Raw genomic sequence first — 20,449 nt, 5'->3', positions numbered from 1 at the left:
ATATAACAAATTTTACTTAGAATTTGTCCCTCTATCGAATTTTGGGTTATTTTTAATAAAATAATTTTCACGCACGAGAAGGGGTGGCATCCACCCCCAAGGTAAAAGCGCAAGTTGGCACCATGTCACCTTTGTTCCTTGAAATACCCTCTAACCACTCACCAACTTTCATGCAAATCGATGGAGGTTTAACGAAATCGGAGGTAATAGCTCATATCCGCCTGCAGTTACTGCACTAATAAGAACGAGTATAAACACTGCGATTAAAACAACCGGTAAAAAGCCGAAATTAAAAAATAATAAAGTAAAGGCAGAAACACCACATATGATTAAGGACAGCAACTGTATGGATAGAAATTCTCTAGAATAAAAGGAACTTAATAAGGCATTACGAAAAAGAATAAGAAAAGAGGTCAGGGACAATAATATCAAAGAAGTGGCGCTGACGATAATGATGCGATTGCGCTTAGCGGAGCAAACCTTAATGTAAGAAGAGAAAAATTGAAATTTCGTTTCTGGCGGGGAGAGCTGCGACTCCATTAAACCTAGGTTTGTATACGACAAACCCTACAAAATCAAAACAAGACAACATAGTAAGTCAAATGTGGCAAATGCGTATTGCATATACGCCGATGGCTTCAAAATGGGAGAAGGCTTAGCATGCGGGATATACTACAGATCACTGAACCTAAGTACAAAGTGAGGTATGGGCAAAAACGCCAGTGTAGTTCAGGCGAAACTGGCTAGTATCCCATAGCCGCAAAAGAGATAAGCCAAAAAGGTATAGCCAGTAAAACCATAATAATCTGCATCGACAACAGACAAGTGTACTAACCCTGAATAGACCACATATCACATCAGGGTTGGTAATGGAATGATATGGGTCACTAGACCAAGCTTTGGATGGTAACGACATCCATCATCCTAAGGTGGGTGAATGGACAGAACGGACAAAAAGATAACCGCATTGCTGACCAGCTATCTAGGAAGCTGGCAGGTTTAAAACTATTAGGGTCTGGTGAACTTTTTGGCTGTTCAACTACAATAATCGGATGAAGAAAAGGCAATAAAATTTACAATGGAAAAGGAATACAATAACACTTTGCCTTTCCTCGATGTTTTAGTCTCAAAGAAGGGTAATGAATATGAGACTCAAGTGTATAGAAAACCAACACACACCATCAGATATGGGCCATTCCACGAACATACGCCTGTTTTGGATTACTTCGACAACGAATATTTTACTGTGCAACATAAGAAGTACGAAAGTAAATGGTGCTAATAATTACTCCAAGAAACAACAATGTAATTTGCAATTTACTTTCGTTCTTCTTATTTTGCACAGTAAAATATTCGTTGTCGAAGTAATCCAAAACAGGCGTATGTTCGTGGAATAGGGTATATCTCAATTACAAATCAAATCACAACATTAACGTTAAAAAGGGAATCATTAAATCTTTATATTATAGAGCCAAAATTACTTGTTCTAACAAAAATTAATTTTTAGAAGAAAAACAATTGTTAACATCTGTTTTATTAAAAAATGATTATCCTTTATCGTTTATAAATAAGGAATTGTCAAGATTGGATCAAATGGAACAGAACAACTTAAAACGGGATCCTACAACATTCACAAGAAATAATACGATGAAAATATCAATACCATAATATATAAAAGAACTATCCGAGAAACTTAAAACAATAGGAAATAGATTCAACATTTCAACAACATTCAAAACAACAAACACATTTAGATCTATTCTATCTAAAACTAAACCTAACAATGAACAAGAAGGAACAAAGGATTACATTTATAAAATACCTTGTGATTGCCAACAATTTTATTTAGGTGAGACATCAAGACCATTAAACGTTAGAATAAGTGAACATCAGTGTTATATTAAAAATAGAGAATTTGATAGATCTCAAATATGTATGTCAACACGCATGGGATAACACATTGCCTTAACACTCAAATCAATTTAAATTGCACTAAAAAACCAATTTTTAAAAACTTTGTTACAGCATCACCTCGCAGGGGTCCCAGCACGGCTGTATAGGTTTTCCAGCACTGAGTCTATATTCATTAATAGTTTTACATCTCTTTAAATTTGTACCATCCATAACACATTACATGTTAGCCAAGCTCATTTGAGGTCAATTGTTTCACAGCTGGACTTAATTAAAACTTATATACATATACCCTTTTTTGGAATTTTAATATTTCATTAACATCATATATTTAGATGGCCCTAGCTGTTTTCATTTGATCTTGGATTATGCTTGACACTTCAATCTTGTATTCCGATCATTGACTTCAAGTTTGACTCAACAGTAGTATAATATTTCATATTTCATTAAGTTTTCTAAATCTCAAATTTTACTCAGTCCATTTCAATAAGTCAATTTCAAAAAAAATTTTTTCAACAGCTGACACTTAATTAGTACTACAGAGTATGCAACCCACTAATCTTCATATTTCAAGCAGTGCCACATCCAATCTCTATGTCTAGAAACATTGTCGCCAACCAACATCTTAGCCCACCTCTGACAAGTTTGAATGTGGTAACTGGCTTTCACTTTTAACTACAAATAAATATTTTAACAAAACATTTTAATAACCTCTCATTTCACCGTTTGCTACTGATACTGTTTTGTCTTGCTTGAGGCCTTTGATCGTTTACAGTTTTTTGAATGTACAGCCCAATGTGTAGTGACTGTACATATTACACAATCATAGTCTCACCAAGTTGTCATCTGTCAGCCATCACTTGATCATTTACGTCAAGAAAAAGTAATACTTCATTGCTTCATTCTTCGTTCTGCCTCCATGTTTAAAATGTAGAACCTACTGGCAATTTAATTTATATGTTTGTCCCTTGTTCAGTGTGTAGTTAGTTGTTAATTTAAGTTTGCCACCAAAATGATCTATAATAATTAAATGGCATTCGAGGATACCTTCTTTTTATTGACGAAGTAAGTCTAGAAACGTTTTTGTATTTTTTATCATATCACCTTCGATTTTTTGTCGAAGTCTGTAACCTTTTTTCCTCTTCTACAATGGCGTTTTCTTTACTTATTTCAGATGCCCCTGAGGATGCTCTTGTGAGCGAAAGTATACTTGGGCAAGATTTAATTAAATTCAGTGCTCGATATCTGCCTTTTGACTTTAAAATTCTAATATAATGAACATGGAGTTCAGTGGAGAGATTCAAGTATAGTCCTGAAAGAATCAGATAGTAAAAAGAGAAAAATCAAAGAAGCGGCTCTAATTATGCTAAATGAAACCAATTGTGTCGTAAATTCCTCGGTAGAATGCAGTAGGATGTGGTTACCCATACTGAAAGAGGAAGTCAATAGAAAGACAATACCACGATTAGTAAGTCAATAACATATCGAGTTAGTACATATTTTATATTTTAGTATTACTTATTGTATATCTATGTATTGTTAATATTATTTATAATTTAAACATATTAAGGTCAGAATTTGATATTAGTTTTTGAAAGTAAATTAAATGTAGGACCAAATACTTACGATGTCGGGATAGTATCACGAGGTTTTTTCCTGGTTTTCTCTCGTGATTTACTGTGGAATCTCTAACGCAAGAATTTTACTGTCATCGTTGCGTTTGGTTGTCTTTTTAAAGACAGATCACATGCTATGATTTTTTTGTGACGGATATTCTTGAGTTGGGATTGATTTCATGTAATCGAATGAACTATATTTTAGTAAAGTCGTCCCAGGAACGCAACTCATAAATATTGGCGATATAATTTTAAAATCTTCTACTTTAAAATGTATAATATATGTCTGAATTGCCAATATAAATGATTTAGATTAAATAAATTATTAGAAGAAATTTTTTACTTAGCAACAACATTTTTGTTTAATTTAGAAGTATTTTGTATTTTGACAACGACACCCGATTTGGGCGTCGAAACGTTAATAAAATTATTTTTTCAATTTAATTGTGGCTTATTTCCCATATAAATAGTTAATCAAGTCTATCGAATTAAAGGAAGACTACATTCAGAAATACATCACCACTTTTCCAAAATTTTCGTTTTTCTTTTGAAGGCTAAGTACTTATCGGACCTCCCTAGTATGTGTATAAGATTAGTAACTCTCAGAGATCTATTTAAATTTCTCTTATTTTATTAAAACTTTGAAGATTTGTGAACAAGCAATTTGACAAAAATATGCTTAGATAAGTTTCCTTAATTTTTTAATTTGTCTTCTACTCATTCAAAGAGCTTTATCCACTTTTATCTACGATTTTAAACATAAGACCCTTGAGACTTTCTGCCTCCATTATGGTAATTCTCTGGAAAGTCGTAAATTACGACGCTATCAGTGGCTTAGTTACAATTTATTTTTTTGCCACAAAGTCGAAGCATATTCTCGGTTGCATGCAGAGACATTTTAGGATTTTTATTTATGATCGGTCCTGCGGAATATAAATTCCAAGGCAGCTTCCTCGTGCATTCTTAAGTGTTCGGTATTAATTTATTTTCTGCTGTCGTCGCTTTTTTATTGGCTTAATGGAGAGAGCAACTAAAAAATAGCGAGATACTCTACACAAAAAATGTTACCCACAATATATTTTGACAAAGTTTTTTTATACGACAAAAAGGGTTTTTGTAAAAGTATAGCTAAGCAAATATATTAAAACGCATTGCGTAGTCCAATATTAAAATTCTGTAAATTAAATTATACAGCATTAATGCCCGGTTGCACCAACAGATCTTAAGCTTAAGTCGAGAATATCATAAGAATTAATATAATATAATTATAATATATTACAATAAGAATACCATAATATAATAATAGATATAACTAATAATAAGGCAAGAATCTAAAATTATGGTGCAACGTAAGTGATACTCAAGGAGGCCCTATTTATAAGTAGAGCTTAACTAATCTGGAACTTAAGATCTGTTGGTGCAACCAGGCATTAATGCACTAACAAATCTTATGCTTTAGCTTAGTTCAGCTTAGCTTATACGTAGGGCCGCTTTAAGTCTCACTTACATTGCATCATAATTTTCGATTATTATCATTTTAATCCACGCGGCAGTCAATTGTGGCAAGCTGAAAATTGATCTAAAGGGTCGTTTAAACACAGCGGTAAATCAAACAACTTATCAAGGTCAATCGAGTTGTTGCAACTTATCATTGTGTGTAAACGGTGCATCGCACAACTTATCAAAGTTGGAGTTGGGTTGAAAGTGGTATCGCATTGAATTGCAGCGTCTAAACAGCGTTTCAACTTGTCATCACAACTAGTTGCTGTGACTTATCGTTGTGTTTAAACGACGCTTAAGACTTAATGGTACAACGCGTATGTTTCGTAAGCTGAGCTTAACGCACGTCTTAAGCTTAAGATATGTTGGTGCAACCAAGCCTAAATGTCGTAAGTCTTTGTTTAGTACCTGCATAAGATTGTAACGGCCAAAAAAAGATTTAACCGGTGGATCTGTGTAACGACCATTAGATTAACGTGGACAATAAAATTAAGTGACTTTAGGTGGTAATAAGCCCGTTTTAGCACAAGAACAATACGAAGGCATCATCGCTCATTCTCGGGAGCGTCCTTGTGGGTTTTGTTCTGAAGCTATTTTCTTGTGGCATTTTTGAAATTAACTAGTTTTGATGGGAAATACACTCAAAAAAAATTAGTTCGTAATATTGATTAACAGTGATTATTGAATAGTATTTCGTTGTAACAATTTAATTTTTGGTTTCAACGAACTTTTAGACATTGATCAATGTATTTGGTTATTGTCACAATGATTGAATAATAATTGTGAAAATAACTAGAGTACATTAATCAATAACACTCAATTTATTCAGCCAATAAGTTAGTTTCGTATATTTAATAAATAATGACAGCAAACTACTTTCTTGATTTCGTAGATGATAAGCAATTATCTTGGTTTATCGTGACAAGGTACAGATTTCATTAAAACAATGTACAAATGTTGTTAATATAGAGTAATATTTGATTACTCCGTAGATGTAAACTGGTTGTTGCGACAACGAATGCATTAATCAATCTACTACTGCGTTTAATAACCACAATCAATGCGTTCATGGTAGCAATAAACGCAGTGGTTGAAACAATAAATGTTTTGCTTGTCCATATGAAATGTAACGGCTTTTCCTTATCGTGATACCCCGAGCTTCTCTGTGTTACCATTGTCCAAAAGAGAATTATTTGCTGAAGTACCGAATAATTTCATTTCGTTTCCAAGTGTAGTCCGTACTGGAAGGAAGTTTTCGTGTGTCTATTATCGTATTAATTTTTTTCGAATCCTGAGAAAACTAATTACTATTTTTGAAAAATTTAAACGCAGAATAAAATATTACATTATTATCGAGGGTCTGAAGTCCCTGAGAACTTCTATAATTATTATTTTAATAAGTCACAGGGGTGAAAAGAGAAAATTTAGTATGATTTTTAATTTCAAAGATACTATGCAAAAGAAACTTTTTGTTTATTCTAAGGGACTTTCAGCCCTCGGTAATAATGTAATCTTTTATTCTGCGTTTAAATTTTTCAAAAATACTTATTAATTTTCTTAGGATTCCAAAAAAAATGAATATGTTTAAAAAGCATTTAATCGAAACTTTGAACCTGCGCTTTCAAAAAGGATTAAAGTGTTATACATTTTTGGAATCACTATTTCAAACGCTTTTAAATAAGCTGTTACATGATGTACTTTCTCATATAAAAAAATCAAAGTTGTGTCTGTCACCTGAGAGGGATATCGTAAAGTTCGAAACATTGATGTTACAATATACTTTGATTATTTTAAAAATCGACCAGTCTGAGCGTTTTGCTTATGTGCTCAAAATAAATAAGTTAATTTAATAAGGGTTGGGGGGGGGGGGGTCACACATATTCCAGTGCACTGTATAAGTGAAATCATATGAGAAATCACACAGTGTAAAGTCCATTAGTTTTAGGACAAAAAAGGGGATTTGCAAAATTATTATTAATCAATATAATTAATATCATATATTGAGCTAATGCATTCAGTAATTATTAATATAAAATACGTTCATAGTACGAATGAACGAAACTGATTGTAGGAATGAATATAATTGCTTGTAAGAATAACCGTATTTATTGTGGGAATGAACGGAATTAATTGCAAGAATAAACGGAAATAATTGTAGAAATAAACGAAATTTATTGGATGCATTCAGCAGTATACCTTAGGAGAAATAACACTGTTATTGACACAACGAATAGTCTTCGTCGGTTGTTGTTTCAATGAATAGTGTCCGTTGGCTCAGTGAACAGTGTTCGTAATATCAATAAAGTGATATTATGGTTTACGTAATGAAAGTATTAAGTATATATTAATAAATGGATGTTGATCCACTCAATAAACGTAATACATTGGATCAACGAAAATAATGAATTGATGAACATCGCTTTGTTGTTCCAATAAAACCAAGAATTGGACAAATTTTAAGTATTGGTTTTGTTGTCTGAATTAACATTTTTATTAATATTACGTACCTTTTTCGTTGAGTGAAGCCACACTTTTACTAAAAAAATGATTTTATTAACGTTTCGACGCCCATTAATATTTTTTGTATTTTGACAACGACACCCGATTTGGGCATCATAACGTTAATAAAATCATTTTTGTAGCAAAAGTGTGGCTTATTTCCCATCAAAACTAGTTCTTGTGGGTGGTATGAATACGAATAACTGATAGATAACAGTTTGACCAAAAACACAATTTGAAAAAAAACCAAGAAATACTGAGTGCTATGAGTCTGTAAAGATAAATTGGCGCCAATAAATCTTAACCAGATATTTATGAAGGACACAAATTCGTGGCAAAATATATCAAATCATTACATAAGTAAAAATATTAATATTAACATGCTTAGCGATAGGTATAAGGTGTGTGGTGTTACAGACACATTTTAAGAATTTTATGAGTTGATCTTATGACTAATATTGAGAAGCTACGTAGAATGGACAAGAAATCCGAGATTATTATCACAATCAAAGAGCGCAAACTAGAATATCTTGGCGATGTTATGCTCAATTAACAGAGATATGGTTTGTTGCAACTTATTCTTCAGAAAAAAAAGGACCAGGGATAAGAACAATATCTTGGCTTCAAAACCTGAGAATGTAATTCAATATATCTACAACCGGACTATTCCGATACTTGCATTGGTATTGCGTAAAGAAATACAGTTGAAGTGATAACATTTGTAGCGGTTTGAAGAAGCCAATTTTCAAAGGACAAAGATTAATTATTGTTGCATCTGGTAAGTATAACGAATTATCTAAGGATTCGTATTTAAGGTTGACACACCTACCTAAATCCGGTGATCATAATGACGACATGAGTTTAGAGAATTTCCGGAAATAGCTTACGGATAAACTTGATATGCAGCTCTGGCTTAGGAAAAAATGTAACATATAATGATGAAATATTTTATTCAAAGATATTAGCCCAATAAATGACCGTTTTGGAGTGTAATTTCCAGGGGCAACTCCGAATTGCATGAAAATTTGGATTTAGGTTCTACTTACACTCCACTTCAAAGATGAAATTGTGCCGTTGGTTGCTTTTATTTGGGGGGTGACAGTCACCCCTTCTCGGGGGTGAAAAACATACGTTCAAGATAAGACCGGAAATGGATAAATTGACTGAATTTAAGCACCTTTTGTTCTATAAAGTTTTTTACGTAAGTCAATACTTTTCGAGTTATTCGCGATTTAAAATGTTGATTTTTCGACAAAAAAACTACGTTTTCAGACAGTTTTTCGCAAAAAACTTAAAAAGTACATATTTTATCGAAAAAAATATTTTTAGCAAAAGTGTAGCTTACAAAAAAACGAAAAATATGGTGTACCAGTCAAGTCTACAAATTGAGTAGAAGCAAAGTTGTAGCTCATGAAAAATACGTTCTTATTCGTCTAACTCCAAATCGAATAATTCAACGCGAAATCACCGAAGAAGGAAGCACTTTTCGGGAAAACCTTATTAACATTTTTAAAGTATCTAAAAAAGTTTACTATTTGTTTTTTACAAAAGTTTCCAGCACCAAAAATAAACGAGTTACACTGAAAAGAAAAGTTGGCCCCTTTTTTGGTAAAAAAAAATCGTGAAAACCTCCCTCTATTTAGCACCCTAAATGAATTTAATCGTTACCGCTTTACCATTTATTTTACCTGTATGTGTATTGTTTATATGATCTTTAAGTTTGATTGGTTTGAAGTGCTTATTTTAAAAAAAAATTGTTTTTATATTAAAAAAATTTTCTAAAAATTTTTGAAAAATTTTCTTTTTTCAAAATAACTTAAAAAGTATTAGTGATAAAAAAAATCTGAAACAGTAAAAAATATAGGTTTTGCTATTATAAATATGCTAGTTTGATTTTGTTTCTCAGTAAGACAAAAATTGGTTAAGATATGGCTGTTCAAAATTTGCATACACTCGTGATTAGTGACCCATTCAAGCTTTTTCAACTATAACCCTTTCAAAAACAAACAGTTTAAACCGGTGAGACTGACAGATCATATAAAAAATAGATAGGTAAGTAAATTGTTTGTAAAGCGGTAGCGATTAATTTCATTTGGGGAGCTAAACACGGGGAGATTTTAATGATTTTTTACAAAAAAAAGAGGGCCAAATTTATTTTGAGCGTAACTCGCTTATTTTTAATGCTAAAAACTTTTGTTAACAATTAAAATAAAGCTTTTTATAAACACTTTAAAAAAGTTTGAATGGGTTTTTCCCGAAAAGTGCTTAATTTTTCGGTGATTTCACCTTGAAATATTCGATTTGGAATTAGACGAATAAGAACGTATTTTTCATGAGCTACAACTTTGTTTTTCTTGATTGATAGACTTTACTCATACACCATATTTTTTTGTTTTTTATAAGCTACACTTTTGCTAAGAATATTTTTTTTGATAAAATATCTACTTTTGATACCGTCTGAAAACGTAGTTTTTTTGTCGAAAAATCAACATTTTCAATGGCAAATAACTCGAAAAGTATTGACTTACGTAAAAAACTCTGTAGAACAAAAGTTGCTTAAAATCAGTCAATTTATCCATTTCCGGTCTTATCTTGAACGTATGTTTTTCACCCCCGAGAAGGGGTGAATGTCACCCCCCAAGTAAAAGCAACCCACAACACAATTTCAACTTTGAAGTGGAGGGTAAGTAGAACCTAAATCCAAATTTTCATGCAATTCGGAGTTGCCCCTGAAAATTACACGGTATCGCCGCATTTCCCGTTCATTTACTAGGCTATATACGAGTTGAAGAAAGTACATAAGCATTGATTTGTTAAATATTAAACTGTCTGTATTAATGTATAAATTTTGGATATAATGTCTTTGGATATAATATAATAACTGTCACCACACCATCCAGATCTAACTCAGATACTGGTTTGGGTTGAATTTTCCGCTAACACAAGAAACGCCAGCTTCAAATTAAACAATGTTATGTTGTCTTATGTTTTACCCTATTCTATCTCTCACACGAAACTTCCTTTTATATATTTAAATAGCAAAGTTTATACTTACTTGTAGAGATCTTCTGCTAGATCCGCTGTTAGATCTGCTAAGCATCGGAGGTCTTCTCTTCGTAGCTCCTCTACCGGCGAGTAAGTTATTCAGGAGAGATGGACTTCTGGCGCAGATGAACGCATGGAAAGATGAGACTGTAAAGACTCCCAGTTTGTTCAGAGTGTTTTTCGTTGCTCGAGACACGTGTGTCAGTAGCGACTGAAAGAAAATAATAGTATATTTTACATGCGAGTAGAATACTGTACTTTTCCTACGACTGTTTTTATTTTAATTAGTAAAAAATATAATTATCAACTACTCGAGATTCAAATTATTATAATTTACAAAAATACCTGAATTCTGTTTACCCCTAGTACGTGGCTGAATAACTGGTTGCCCACTTTTACCAAATTCTTATGTATTGTAAAAATACAACACGAAATAATCAATCCCAGTTCTATTCGTTTCCGAAAAATTATATGCATAAATTTGTACCTACTGCCAATGAATCTAATAAATAGGAACTAGCTATTATCGGTGGACGTATTCCATTAAAGTTATAATGTAATGTATAATGTAAAACAAATTTTTGACTTTAAGATGTAATATTTCGATATTAAATTTAACCTGGAACAATTTTCCTGTAGACGTGTTTGTACCAAAGGTGCATAGAACTCACCCTAATTCACCCTGTGCCTATGGACTAATTCACCCCTTTCTTAAAAACGCACCCATTTAAATGGTAGCACTCCGCGTTTTTTTAAATATAGAGGTCCATTGACCATATGAGATAATAAAATCCCGTTAACGTTATAGTTCCTTTTAGCTCTCTTATTTTGAACATAATCAATATCCTATAAAGTATTAGACCGAATTTAAAAATTTTGCGATATCTTATTTGCCCCATATTGCCATTAATATGTTGGGGTTATTATTACCCTGAGGTAAAAGACAAATAATCAAAAATACCGGAAAAATATGTTCTCCTTTGCTGGGTTTTTCAAAAATATTATTGCAGTTTCTGATAATGCTTCTGGTTTGTTTTCGTTACACCCTGTACTTATATTTCAGTACATACTATTGATTATTCCAACAATTATTATTCGAATCTGTGGTATATTCGTAGCAGTTGCATATTTTATATAATATAATATATACTTGGTCACTTTTATATGAGTATAACCTCACTCTTCAATATTTTTGATTGGTATGAGAATAAGCAAATTGATAGTATAAAATAAAATCATATATTACTAATAATAGAAAATACAGGGTGTAACGAAAATAAAGGTCATAAATTAAATCACATATTCTGAGACCAAAAATAGTTCGAATGAACCTAATTTACCTTAGTACAAATATGCACATAAAAAAAGTTACAGCCCTTTGAAGATACAAAATGAAAATTGATTTTTCGAATATATCGAAAATTATTGGAGATTTTTTATTGAAAATGGACGTGTGGCATTCTTATGGCATCTTAAAAAAGAATTATAGTGAAATTTGTGCACCCCATAAAAATTTTATGGGAGTTTTGTCCCCTTAAACCCCCCAAACTTTTGTGTACGTTCCATTTAAATTATTATTGTGGTACTATTAGTTAAATTCAATATTTCTAAAACTTTTTTGCCTCTTAGTATTTTTTTGATAAGGCAGTTTTTATCGAGTTGTGGCTTCTTTTTTAATATGTTTACATAAAAATTTTATGGTGGTTTTGTTCATTTAAACCCCCTAAATGTTTGTGTATGTTCCAGTTAAAATTTTACTGCGGTACCATTAGTTAAACACAGTGTTTTTAAAACTTTTTTGCCTCTTTGTATTTTTTCGAGAAGGCACTTTTTATCGAGATATTACTTCTTTTTTAATATGGTTCAAAATATACCTAAAAATGAAAATCATAAATAAATTTTCATATTATTAAGTCTCCATAATCGTACTTAGCCATATACAAATATGTGGTGGATTTGACAAATTTTATTCAAAATATCTCGATAAAAACTGACTTTTCGAAAAAGTACTAAGAGGCAAAAAAGTTTTTAAAATATTGTGTTTAACTAATGGTACTACAATAATAATTAAATTGGAACGTACACAAAAGTTTGGGGGGTTTAAAAGAACAAAACCCCCATAAAATTTTTATGGGGTGTCCAAATTTCACTATAATTTTTTCTTAAGATACTACTACTATTAGAATGCCACATGTCTATTTTCCATAAAATATCTCTAATAGTTTTCGATATATTGGAAAAAATCGATTTTAATTTTGTAACTTCAAAGGGCTGTAACTTTTTTTATGTGCACATTTGTACAAAGGTAAGTTTGGTTCAATCGAACTATTTTTGGTCCCAGAATATGTGATTAAATTTATGACCTGTATTTTTGTTACACTCTGTATAATATATGAAAGAGATTTAGTCTCACGAATTATTCATCTGAATACCTACTAATTTCAAGCATAAATATTTTGCATGCACATTTTATATAAAGTTGAATTTGAATTTGATTAATACTTTATTTCAATTGCAAAAGATTGATATGATTTGTAAATGCTTATAAACAAATGAATGAATTGAAGAGGAAACTACCTACTGTAAAATTGTGTAAAGCATATAATTCATAGCTGAGCATTTTCCGCTTACAAAAGCTTTTTAAAACTTTTTGAAATTTTTCCATTCCAATCGAATTGGATGGAGGAATCAATATCGGAGGCAGGAAAATCAGCAACCTGCGATACGTAGAAGACACACTTATACTAGTGGCGAATGACTTGCAAATAATAATTATAACCGAACGACTAAGTCGGATAAGCAAAGAATTTGGAATTCAGATCAACACCGGAAAAACAAAAATAATGACCATAGACAGGGCAAATAAAAGTCTAAATGAGTAAAAATAATTTCGACCACGAGTCAGTAATTTCTTAACCGAGATACAGTAGTACCAAGCGGCGCCGCTAGGAGAACACTCCAATAATACGCCGCAGATTACTTTAATGAAACGTGGTCATTTGTACTCTTAAACCGAGTAAGGTAGTTATAACAAAAAACAAAATAATCGTTTCGTTTTGATTCAATTCGAGTCTCTCGCCATCCCCTGACACCTGGTGTTTCGGAATCTATCCCTTGTCAAATAGGCTTTATAAGAAGACTGAATTGCACCATAACGAAACGAAAAATAACTGCAGATATTAAAATATTTGCAGCGGAGTGTGGTTAGACTGTCCTTTAACGGGGAATGACGAAATGAGTGAAAATAATTTCGACCACGAGTCAGTAATTTGTTAATCAAGATACAGTAGTACCAAGCGGCGCAGCTAGGAGAACACTTCAACGTGGTTATTTGTACTCTTAAACCGAGTAAGGTATAACAAAAAAACAAAATAATCGTTTCGTTTTGATTCAATTCGAGTCTCTTGCCATCCCCTGACACCTGGTGTTTCGGAATCTATCCCTTGTCAGGGAATGGCAAGAGACTCGAATTGAATCAAAACGAAAATATTATTTTGTTTTTTGTTATACTTTACTCGGTTTAAGAGTACAAATGACTACGTTTCATTAAAGTAATCTGCGACGCATTATTGGAGTGTTCTCCTAGCGGTGCCGCTTGGTACTACTGTATCTCGATTAAAAGATTACTGACTCGTGGTCGAAATTATTTTCACTCATTTCGTCATTCTCCGTTAGAGGACAGTCTAACCACACTCCGCTGCAAATATTTTAATATCTGCAGTTATTTTTCGTTTCGTTATGGTGCAATTCAGTCTTCTTGTAAAGCCTCTTTGACAAGGGATAGATTCCGAAACACCAGGTGTTAGGGGATGGTAAGAGACTCGAATTGAATCAAAACGAAACGAATATTTTGTTTTTCAAATAAAAGTCTACCGCACATACATCAAGAGGTGAATTTTGAAATAGTAGATTGTATACTTGGAATTCGTTCTTCTTCTTTAAGTGCCTTATCCTCCCAGAACATTGGCGATCAGTCGCATGATTTTTACTTTATCCATAGTTAATCTAAATTGTGTCGTGGTGCTCATTCCATACTTTTGGCAGAGTGAGGTTCCTAAGCCAGGATGATTTCTGCTTCCCGGGCCACGCCTACCCTCTATCTCTATATCCCTCTATCTCTTATTAGGCTACCTGATAACCATCAATGGCGATAGTTCTTCTGCAATTAAGCTTAGACTAGCAGTGGCCAAACCCAAAACAGTTTTTTTATGTAATTATGTTTATTTACAATATACATCATTAAAAGAGTATTAAGTAAATTTGTTCCATGTTTTTGGGCATGAAGAAGAGACTTCCAATGATGTCTCATCTTATTCTATTTATGTTTAAGTTTCAAAATAGGTCCTGAGGCCAGGTCCTATCTAGTCTCCTTGTGGCAGGGCCATTATGGAATAATTCCCTTACTAACTCATTTTCATGGTGAATGGTACGCTCATTTTGTGACTTCGTGGCTCGATGGATTTCTTCTCTGATGAAAGGTATATTTAAGTCTTCGTGAAGTGTTTGATTACTTACGTAACATGGTGCATCCACTATTGATCTTAGAAATTTAGACTGAAATCTTTGGATGATATTTAGTGATGTTGAATTTGCACAGTCCCAGAGGTGTAGTCCGTAGTACCAAATACGTTTGAGTATTGCTTTGTACAGAAGAATTTTGTTTTGGATGTTGAGTTTTGATCTGCGCCCAAGGAGCCAATACATTTGCCGGAATTTCAAGTCTATCTGTGTTCTTTTGGTCTGGATATGTTTCTTCCAAGTTAGACGTTGGTCAAGATGGAAGCCAAGGTATTTAGCATCTGTTGCCGTTGGTATTCGTACATTTTCAATTCTTACAGGTGGGCACGTGTTGTGGCGGTTGGTAAACGTTATTTGGGATGATTTTGTTTTGTTACTTTTGTTCGCCATTTTGTGTATCATTCACTGAGTATGTCCAGATGGTGTTGCAGGTCTTGTTGAGGCTTGTATGGGATCTTCATTTACAGTTAGTATTGCTACGTCATCAGCAAAGGAAGCGATCGTAGTATTATGAGACTCTGGTATATCGGCTGTATTGAGTGAGAAAAGCAGCGGCCCGAGAACACTACCTTGCGGAACTCCAGAGTTAATAAACCCAAAACAGTTAAATTGATTCAAATATGAGAAGACCGAGCAATAACAAGGAATACTAAGCTCAGGTTGGTCAATGATCTTATTTTTGAAAGCAAGGGAATCAAAAAAATGTGTCTAATCAAAAATTAACCTGTCGATAGGTTTTTAAAAATGTTATAGTTCTTGATAATCAGGGCCGTAACTACTATGTTGGGGACCCCGAGACAAATGTGATCTGGGGGCCCCCTACCGGGAGGTCTGGGGAATTTACCCCCAGCGCAAGGGGGGTCCGGAAAAATGTTTGATATTTAACCCCTTGAAAGCGAATTTTCTCTCCTATGTGAACACCACACCCTCTTCTTTCTTTTTTTTCAGCATGTCCTGCAATAACTATAAAATTAGCAGCGCTAATGATTACAGCTTCATCTGTATCTGACATTGCGGACGGACTATCAACGAATGCGTTCGTTCGCTACAATGTAAATGGTCTTACTTTGTACCGAACGAATAACCAAGCGAACACCTTCGAATTCGTTCCTTCATCCGTGTTCACTTTAATTTAAAAGCACCTTAAGGTGCCTTAAGCTACTGCAGTGTAAGCCGAGAACACTCAGTGAAGCTGGTCAGTGTACTGGTGGGACTGATGCTAATGTGCTCATTTTATTTTATGTATAACTTTCTTTTCAATATGTAGTTCCTTTCACGTACCAAGATGACGTGGTCTGTGGTAAATTAATTAAGACAAAGAAGCTGGGACCTGGGGTCCCTATTCCGGTTGCATTTTATTTTTTATTTCGCCAAAATAGCTAATTTTCTCAGTCACAATTTATATGTTTACGAAAGGTCTCGGGGGCCCCAGCTTAGCCCGGGCCCCCCACTTCCAATGGCATTTTAGGTTTTATTACGCCGAAATAACTAATTTCTTAAGTAATAATTTAAATTTGTATCTTAGGGTCTCGGGGGCCCCAGCTTAGCTCAGGCCTCAGGGGCCCTGTTCTGTTCCAATTGCAATTTAATCTAAAAGACTAATTTCCCCAGTGAAAAATTAAAAGTATGTTGCGGTCTTTTTAAAATTGTGTCATTTGAAAATATTTCGTTGGGATCGGCTTTTAAAATACATATTTTTATTTTCCTTGTTAAAATCTATGCACGGGCCCCCCTTGGTCGGGGGCCCCGGTTGCTTCAATGATAGGTACGGCCTTGCTGATAATATCTGTTTCGACCACCATGTATTTTAGTTTCTAAATAACAAAATAAACTTTAAACTTTTCTCAAATATGACAAAGACACAGAAAACAAATTAATGATTAATCGAGGTCCCTTTTTAATCCAAAATACCTAATTTTTTATCCTTTCAATTTCCGGTTGCGATATAACGGCATTATCCTTGTCCTACACAGTGCTCCTTACTCTACGGACCTAATTATCCATGTAGCTGTAAAATTTCAAGTGGAAGCTTTGAATTCATTAGTATGATTAATTTCAATAAACCTTTTAAAGATAATTTCCCATATTCTCTGCCAAAACAGAGAATTAAACCGGAAGCCCAAAAATAATTAATCCGTTTTCGCTCTTTTGCAGCCAGCACACCCCCCAACATTCCCCACCCTTCACACTCCCGCGGATGATTTAGGTCAATGCGTGTTTGGGAAATTTTCATTGAATCATTGTCATAAATTATTTAATGGGAAATGAGAAATGCAGCTTAATTTTGGCGAGAGGTATGTCGTTAATAAAACTAGTTGGAAATGGCGTTAAAATAAAAGTCTAATAAGTCTAAGTATAATGTGGATGCATATAATATAAATATGTAAGTTACAGAAAATGAAACATTAACAATAAGAAGTTTTTGTTATTTCTCATATTGCTATTCAAATAAACTTTAAATTGGGAATTATCTAAGAAAACTTTAATTTTTAAAAAGAGAACTATAGGTAGCACAGTCATTTCTTTTCAGCAAACTTTAGTTCTCGGAACTTCCAACTGGGACACATTCTGGAAAATTTATTATGAGAAACTTTCACTCTACTTTAGAGATCTTTTAGGATCATGTTCTTAAAAGGCGTGGCCGCCGTAATTTTAGACATGCTTTTGTGTTCAGAAGTACCCATAAAGGGCGGATTTGTTTATGAGAGTGTGGGTTTTAGGTAGAAACTAGAAAATGTAATGTGTCTGGTTACTTCTATTCTGGTAAAAGATAGTTCAGGGTTGCGAAATGTATTAATAATATATTAGAGTCCTTTATACGGATTTTGACCGAGGAGTGAAATCATATTTAGGCACATTTGAGCCAGTGAAAATAAGACTGGCATAAGTCAATTTAAGAAATACCTGAGCAGTAGGGGAGAGGTGGACAAAACGGGATACCATTCTTGTTTATTTTTATTACGGAAAAAATGTTAAAGAAATTATCATATTATTATTTTTTGTAGGTATAACATTTATTGAAGCACACAAAAAACATATTTTTAGCTATTTTTAATGACTGGAAAATAGTAAAAAAAATATTTATTAAAGTCCTGCACATCCCGTTTTAGCATACCACGGTTGTACAAAACGGGATAGGTTCACAATATTTAATTTTTTGCACAAAATTATCTAAAAAGTATATTTAAGTAGATATAAGACTGCAAAGCAAAATTTACCTTTGAAAAAACAATATCTTCAGTAGTTAAAAACTTAAAAATAGGCCTTTTTTTTTGTTTTATTGCAAAATGGGAAATAAGATCTTTTATTTAGGACTAGGTACGTAGATCAGAACAAAAGTCACATAAAAATATGTTGTTCTCCTCTGCAGTATGAGAACACGCTTCATCGCTATTTAAAAAATTAATAGGTCAACAAATAAATAGGTGGATAAAACGGAACATAAAAAATTCTATCCCATTTTATCCAACTTATAAGTGTCCCGTTTTGTCCAACTCGGACATTTTTCAAAACAAAAATGGCTCCTGACTAAACGTGAAAGTAAAATTAGATAGACTACACATGAGAATATTCGATAATAAGTGCTTAATTAAATGTATTAGTCACCGGAATTATATGTTTAGATATGTAGGCAATATAATGTAGGAAACAACGCACTTAAAAGTACAAAGTACCAAAAACATAGAGTTAAACAATTCTAAACACAACAACTTTTCATCAAATAATGACATCGAGGTAAATCGAACTGAAAATGTTAAAATGACGACTGAATACAAGTTTTCGTCGTTGTCCGATTGATAGCAGCACTAGTTGGGTCTCTAGGCTAGGTATCCCGTTTTACCCGACTATCCCGTTTTATCCAACTCTCCCCTACAGCGCTCTACTAAAATCCTTTGAAAAAAGTTAAATAAAACGACATTTAAATGCAAATACCTGAAAAATATATACGTTTAAGGGGTTAATCTAATTAAAAGAAATATGAATTGGCAATGTCAAAACTCACATGTAAGGTACATATCCAAAATACCTACTCTGAATAATTCAGTACAAATAGAGGACTGAGAGAGGGCGATACACTTGATTTTTTAATATTAACCTTGAAAAACTTATAAGCAGTTCAGAACTAAACAACTGAGTAACATTTTAACCCAAATTATGAAAATGTGGTCTAGTGTTATTCCTCTTTAATTGACATATTCAAGCTGTAGTGAACACAGCAAACCGATATTCCATTCCTCATGTATTTGTTCTCCTTCATATAATCTTGTTATAATCTTATATACTTGCTTCACTAGATTCTCAGCTCCACACTTCTAGACTTTTGCAGATACATATTTCATCAGTTCCAGGTGTTTTGCCGTTTTTAATTTTTTATTTTCAATATATAATGTTTAATTATTATCTTTAGTCCATAGAATAATAGTTTTTTTCTACAACCACTATTCTAAATGCACTATTCTGCACAGTTTTTTGTTAACAAAGTTGATATTTTCTCAAAGTATAAGATATATGACAAGTGTGCAGAAAAGTGACGTTTCTGTGCCGGAAATTTCTCATCTGCACAAACTTTCCGGCACAGAAACGTCACTTTTCTGCACACTATACTACCTCATTCTGAGTAAGGTTATATATTCTGTTTACATCTGTGGTTAAAGTGTAGACAAATATAAGCTGTAAGACAATTATTATACTTAATTATCGAATAGAAATTAAATTATGGATTGTACAACTGTTTTATTTTACAATTTTATTCTTAATAAATATTTTATAATTATCAACTAACCAATAAGGATTTAGCAACCTCAGCAAGATACGTCGAATGAAGTAGGTTTTGTGGAAATCCGTTACTGCATTAGTATAACGTCAAATGTGACATTATTTTGTAATAATTATTTAAAATAGTTTTTCTACAACCGTGTTAAAAATGCAATTTTTAGCACTCCATACTAGCGTTAAAAATGCTACTTTAAGGCGCTAGTGCTTTAAAAATTTTATGGCACTGCAGTTCGTATTGACCGTATAGGCCATTTAGATGTAATGTCAAAAAAATATAAAAATGGAATGTCAGTCAAGTTCAAGTAGAAGATTTTGTAGATATTGTCCTGTAATTACGTTTGTAGAAAAAATATTGTATGATATGCGTGTTAAAAAGTACATTTTTAAGGCACTCATGTGAATTGCAGAACTCGCTTCGTTCATTCTGCAAACTTTCACATGCGTGCCTTAAACGTGTACTTTTAACATTTATATCATAAATAACTATTAAATTCAAAGAAATTAAGGTAGTGCATTAATTTTTTAACTGATTTTTGTGTAATTTGTTTAGGTATAAGGAATTTAAATTGATTCGTATTAATTAA

At 32.9% G+C, this 20,449-nt stretch overlaps 1 protein-coding gene across 2 annotated transcripts in view; it reads right to left on the bottom strand.

Annotated features, from left to right (window-relative positions):
• Window positions 1-20,449, bottom strand: part of LOC114326465 (protein still life, isoforms C/SIF type 2) — a 684,303-nt gene that overhangs the window by 213,316 nt on the left and 450,538 nt on the right. For both annotated transcript variants that reach the window (XM_050656785.1, XM_028274852.2), the window contains one exon: window positions 10,582-10,782. In XM_050656785.1, coding sequence (XP_050512742.1) covers window positions 10,582-10,782 — 201 coding nt within the window. The remainder of the gene's footprint in view (window positions 1-10,581; window positions 10,783-20,449) is intronic.

This window comes from Diabrotica virgifera, chromosome 7, assembly GCF_917563875.1.
Source record: "Diabrotica virgifera virgifera chromosome 7, PGI_DIABVI_V3a".
In the NCBI taxonomy this organism is placed as follows: Eukaryota; Metazoa; Arthropoda; class Insecta; order Coleoptera; family Chrysomelidae; genus Diabrotica; species Diabrotica virgifera.
Note: the sequence above shows the minus strand (reverse complement) of the source record. Positions and strands in the feature narration are given on the sequence as shown.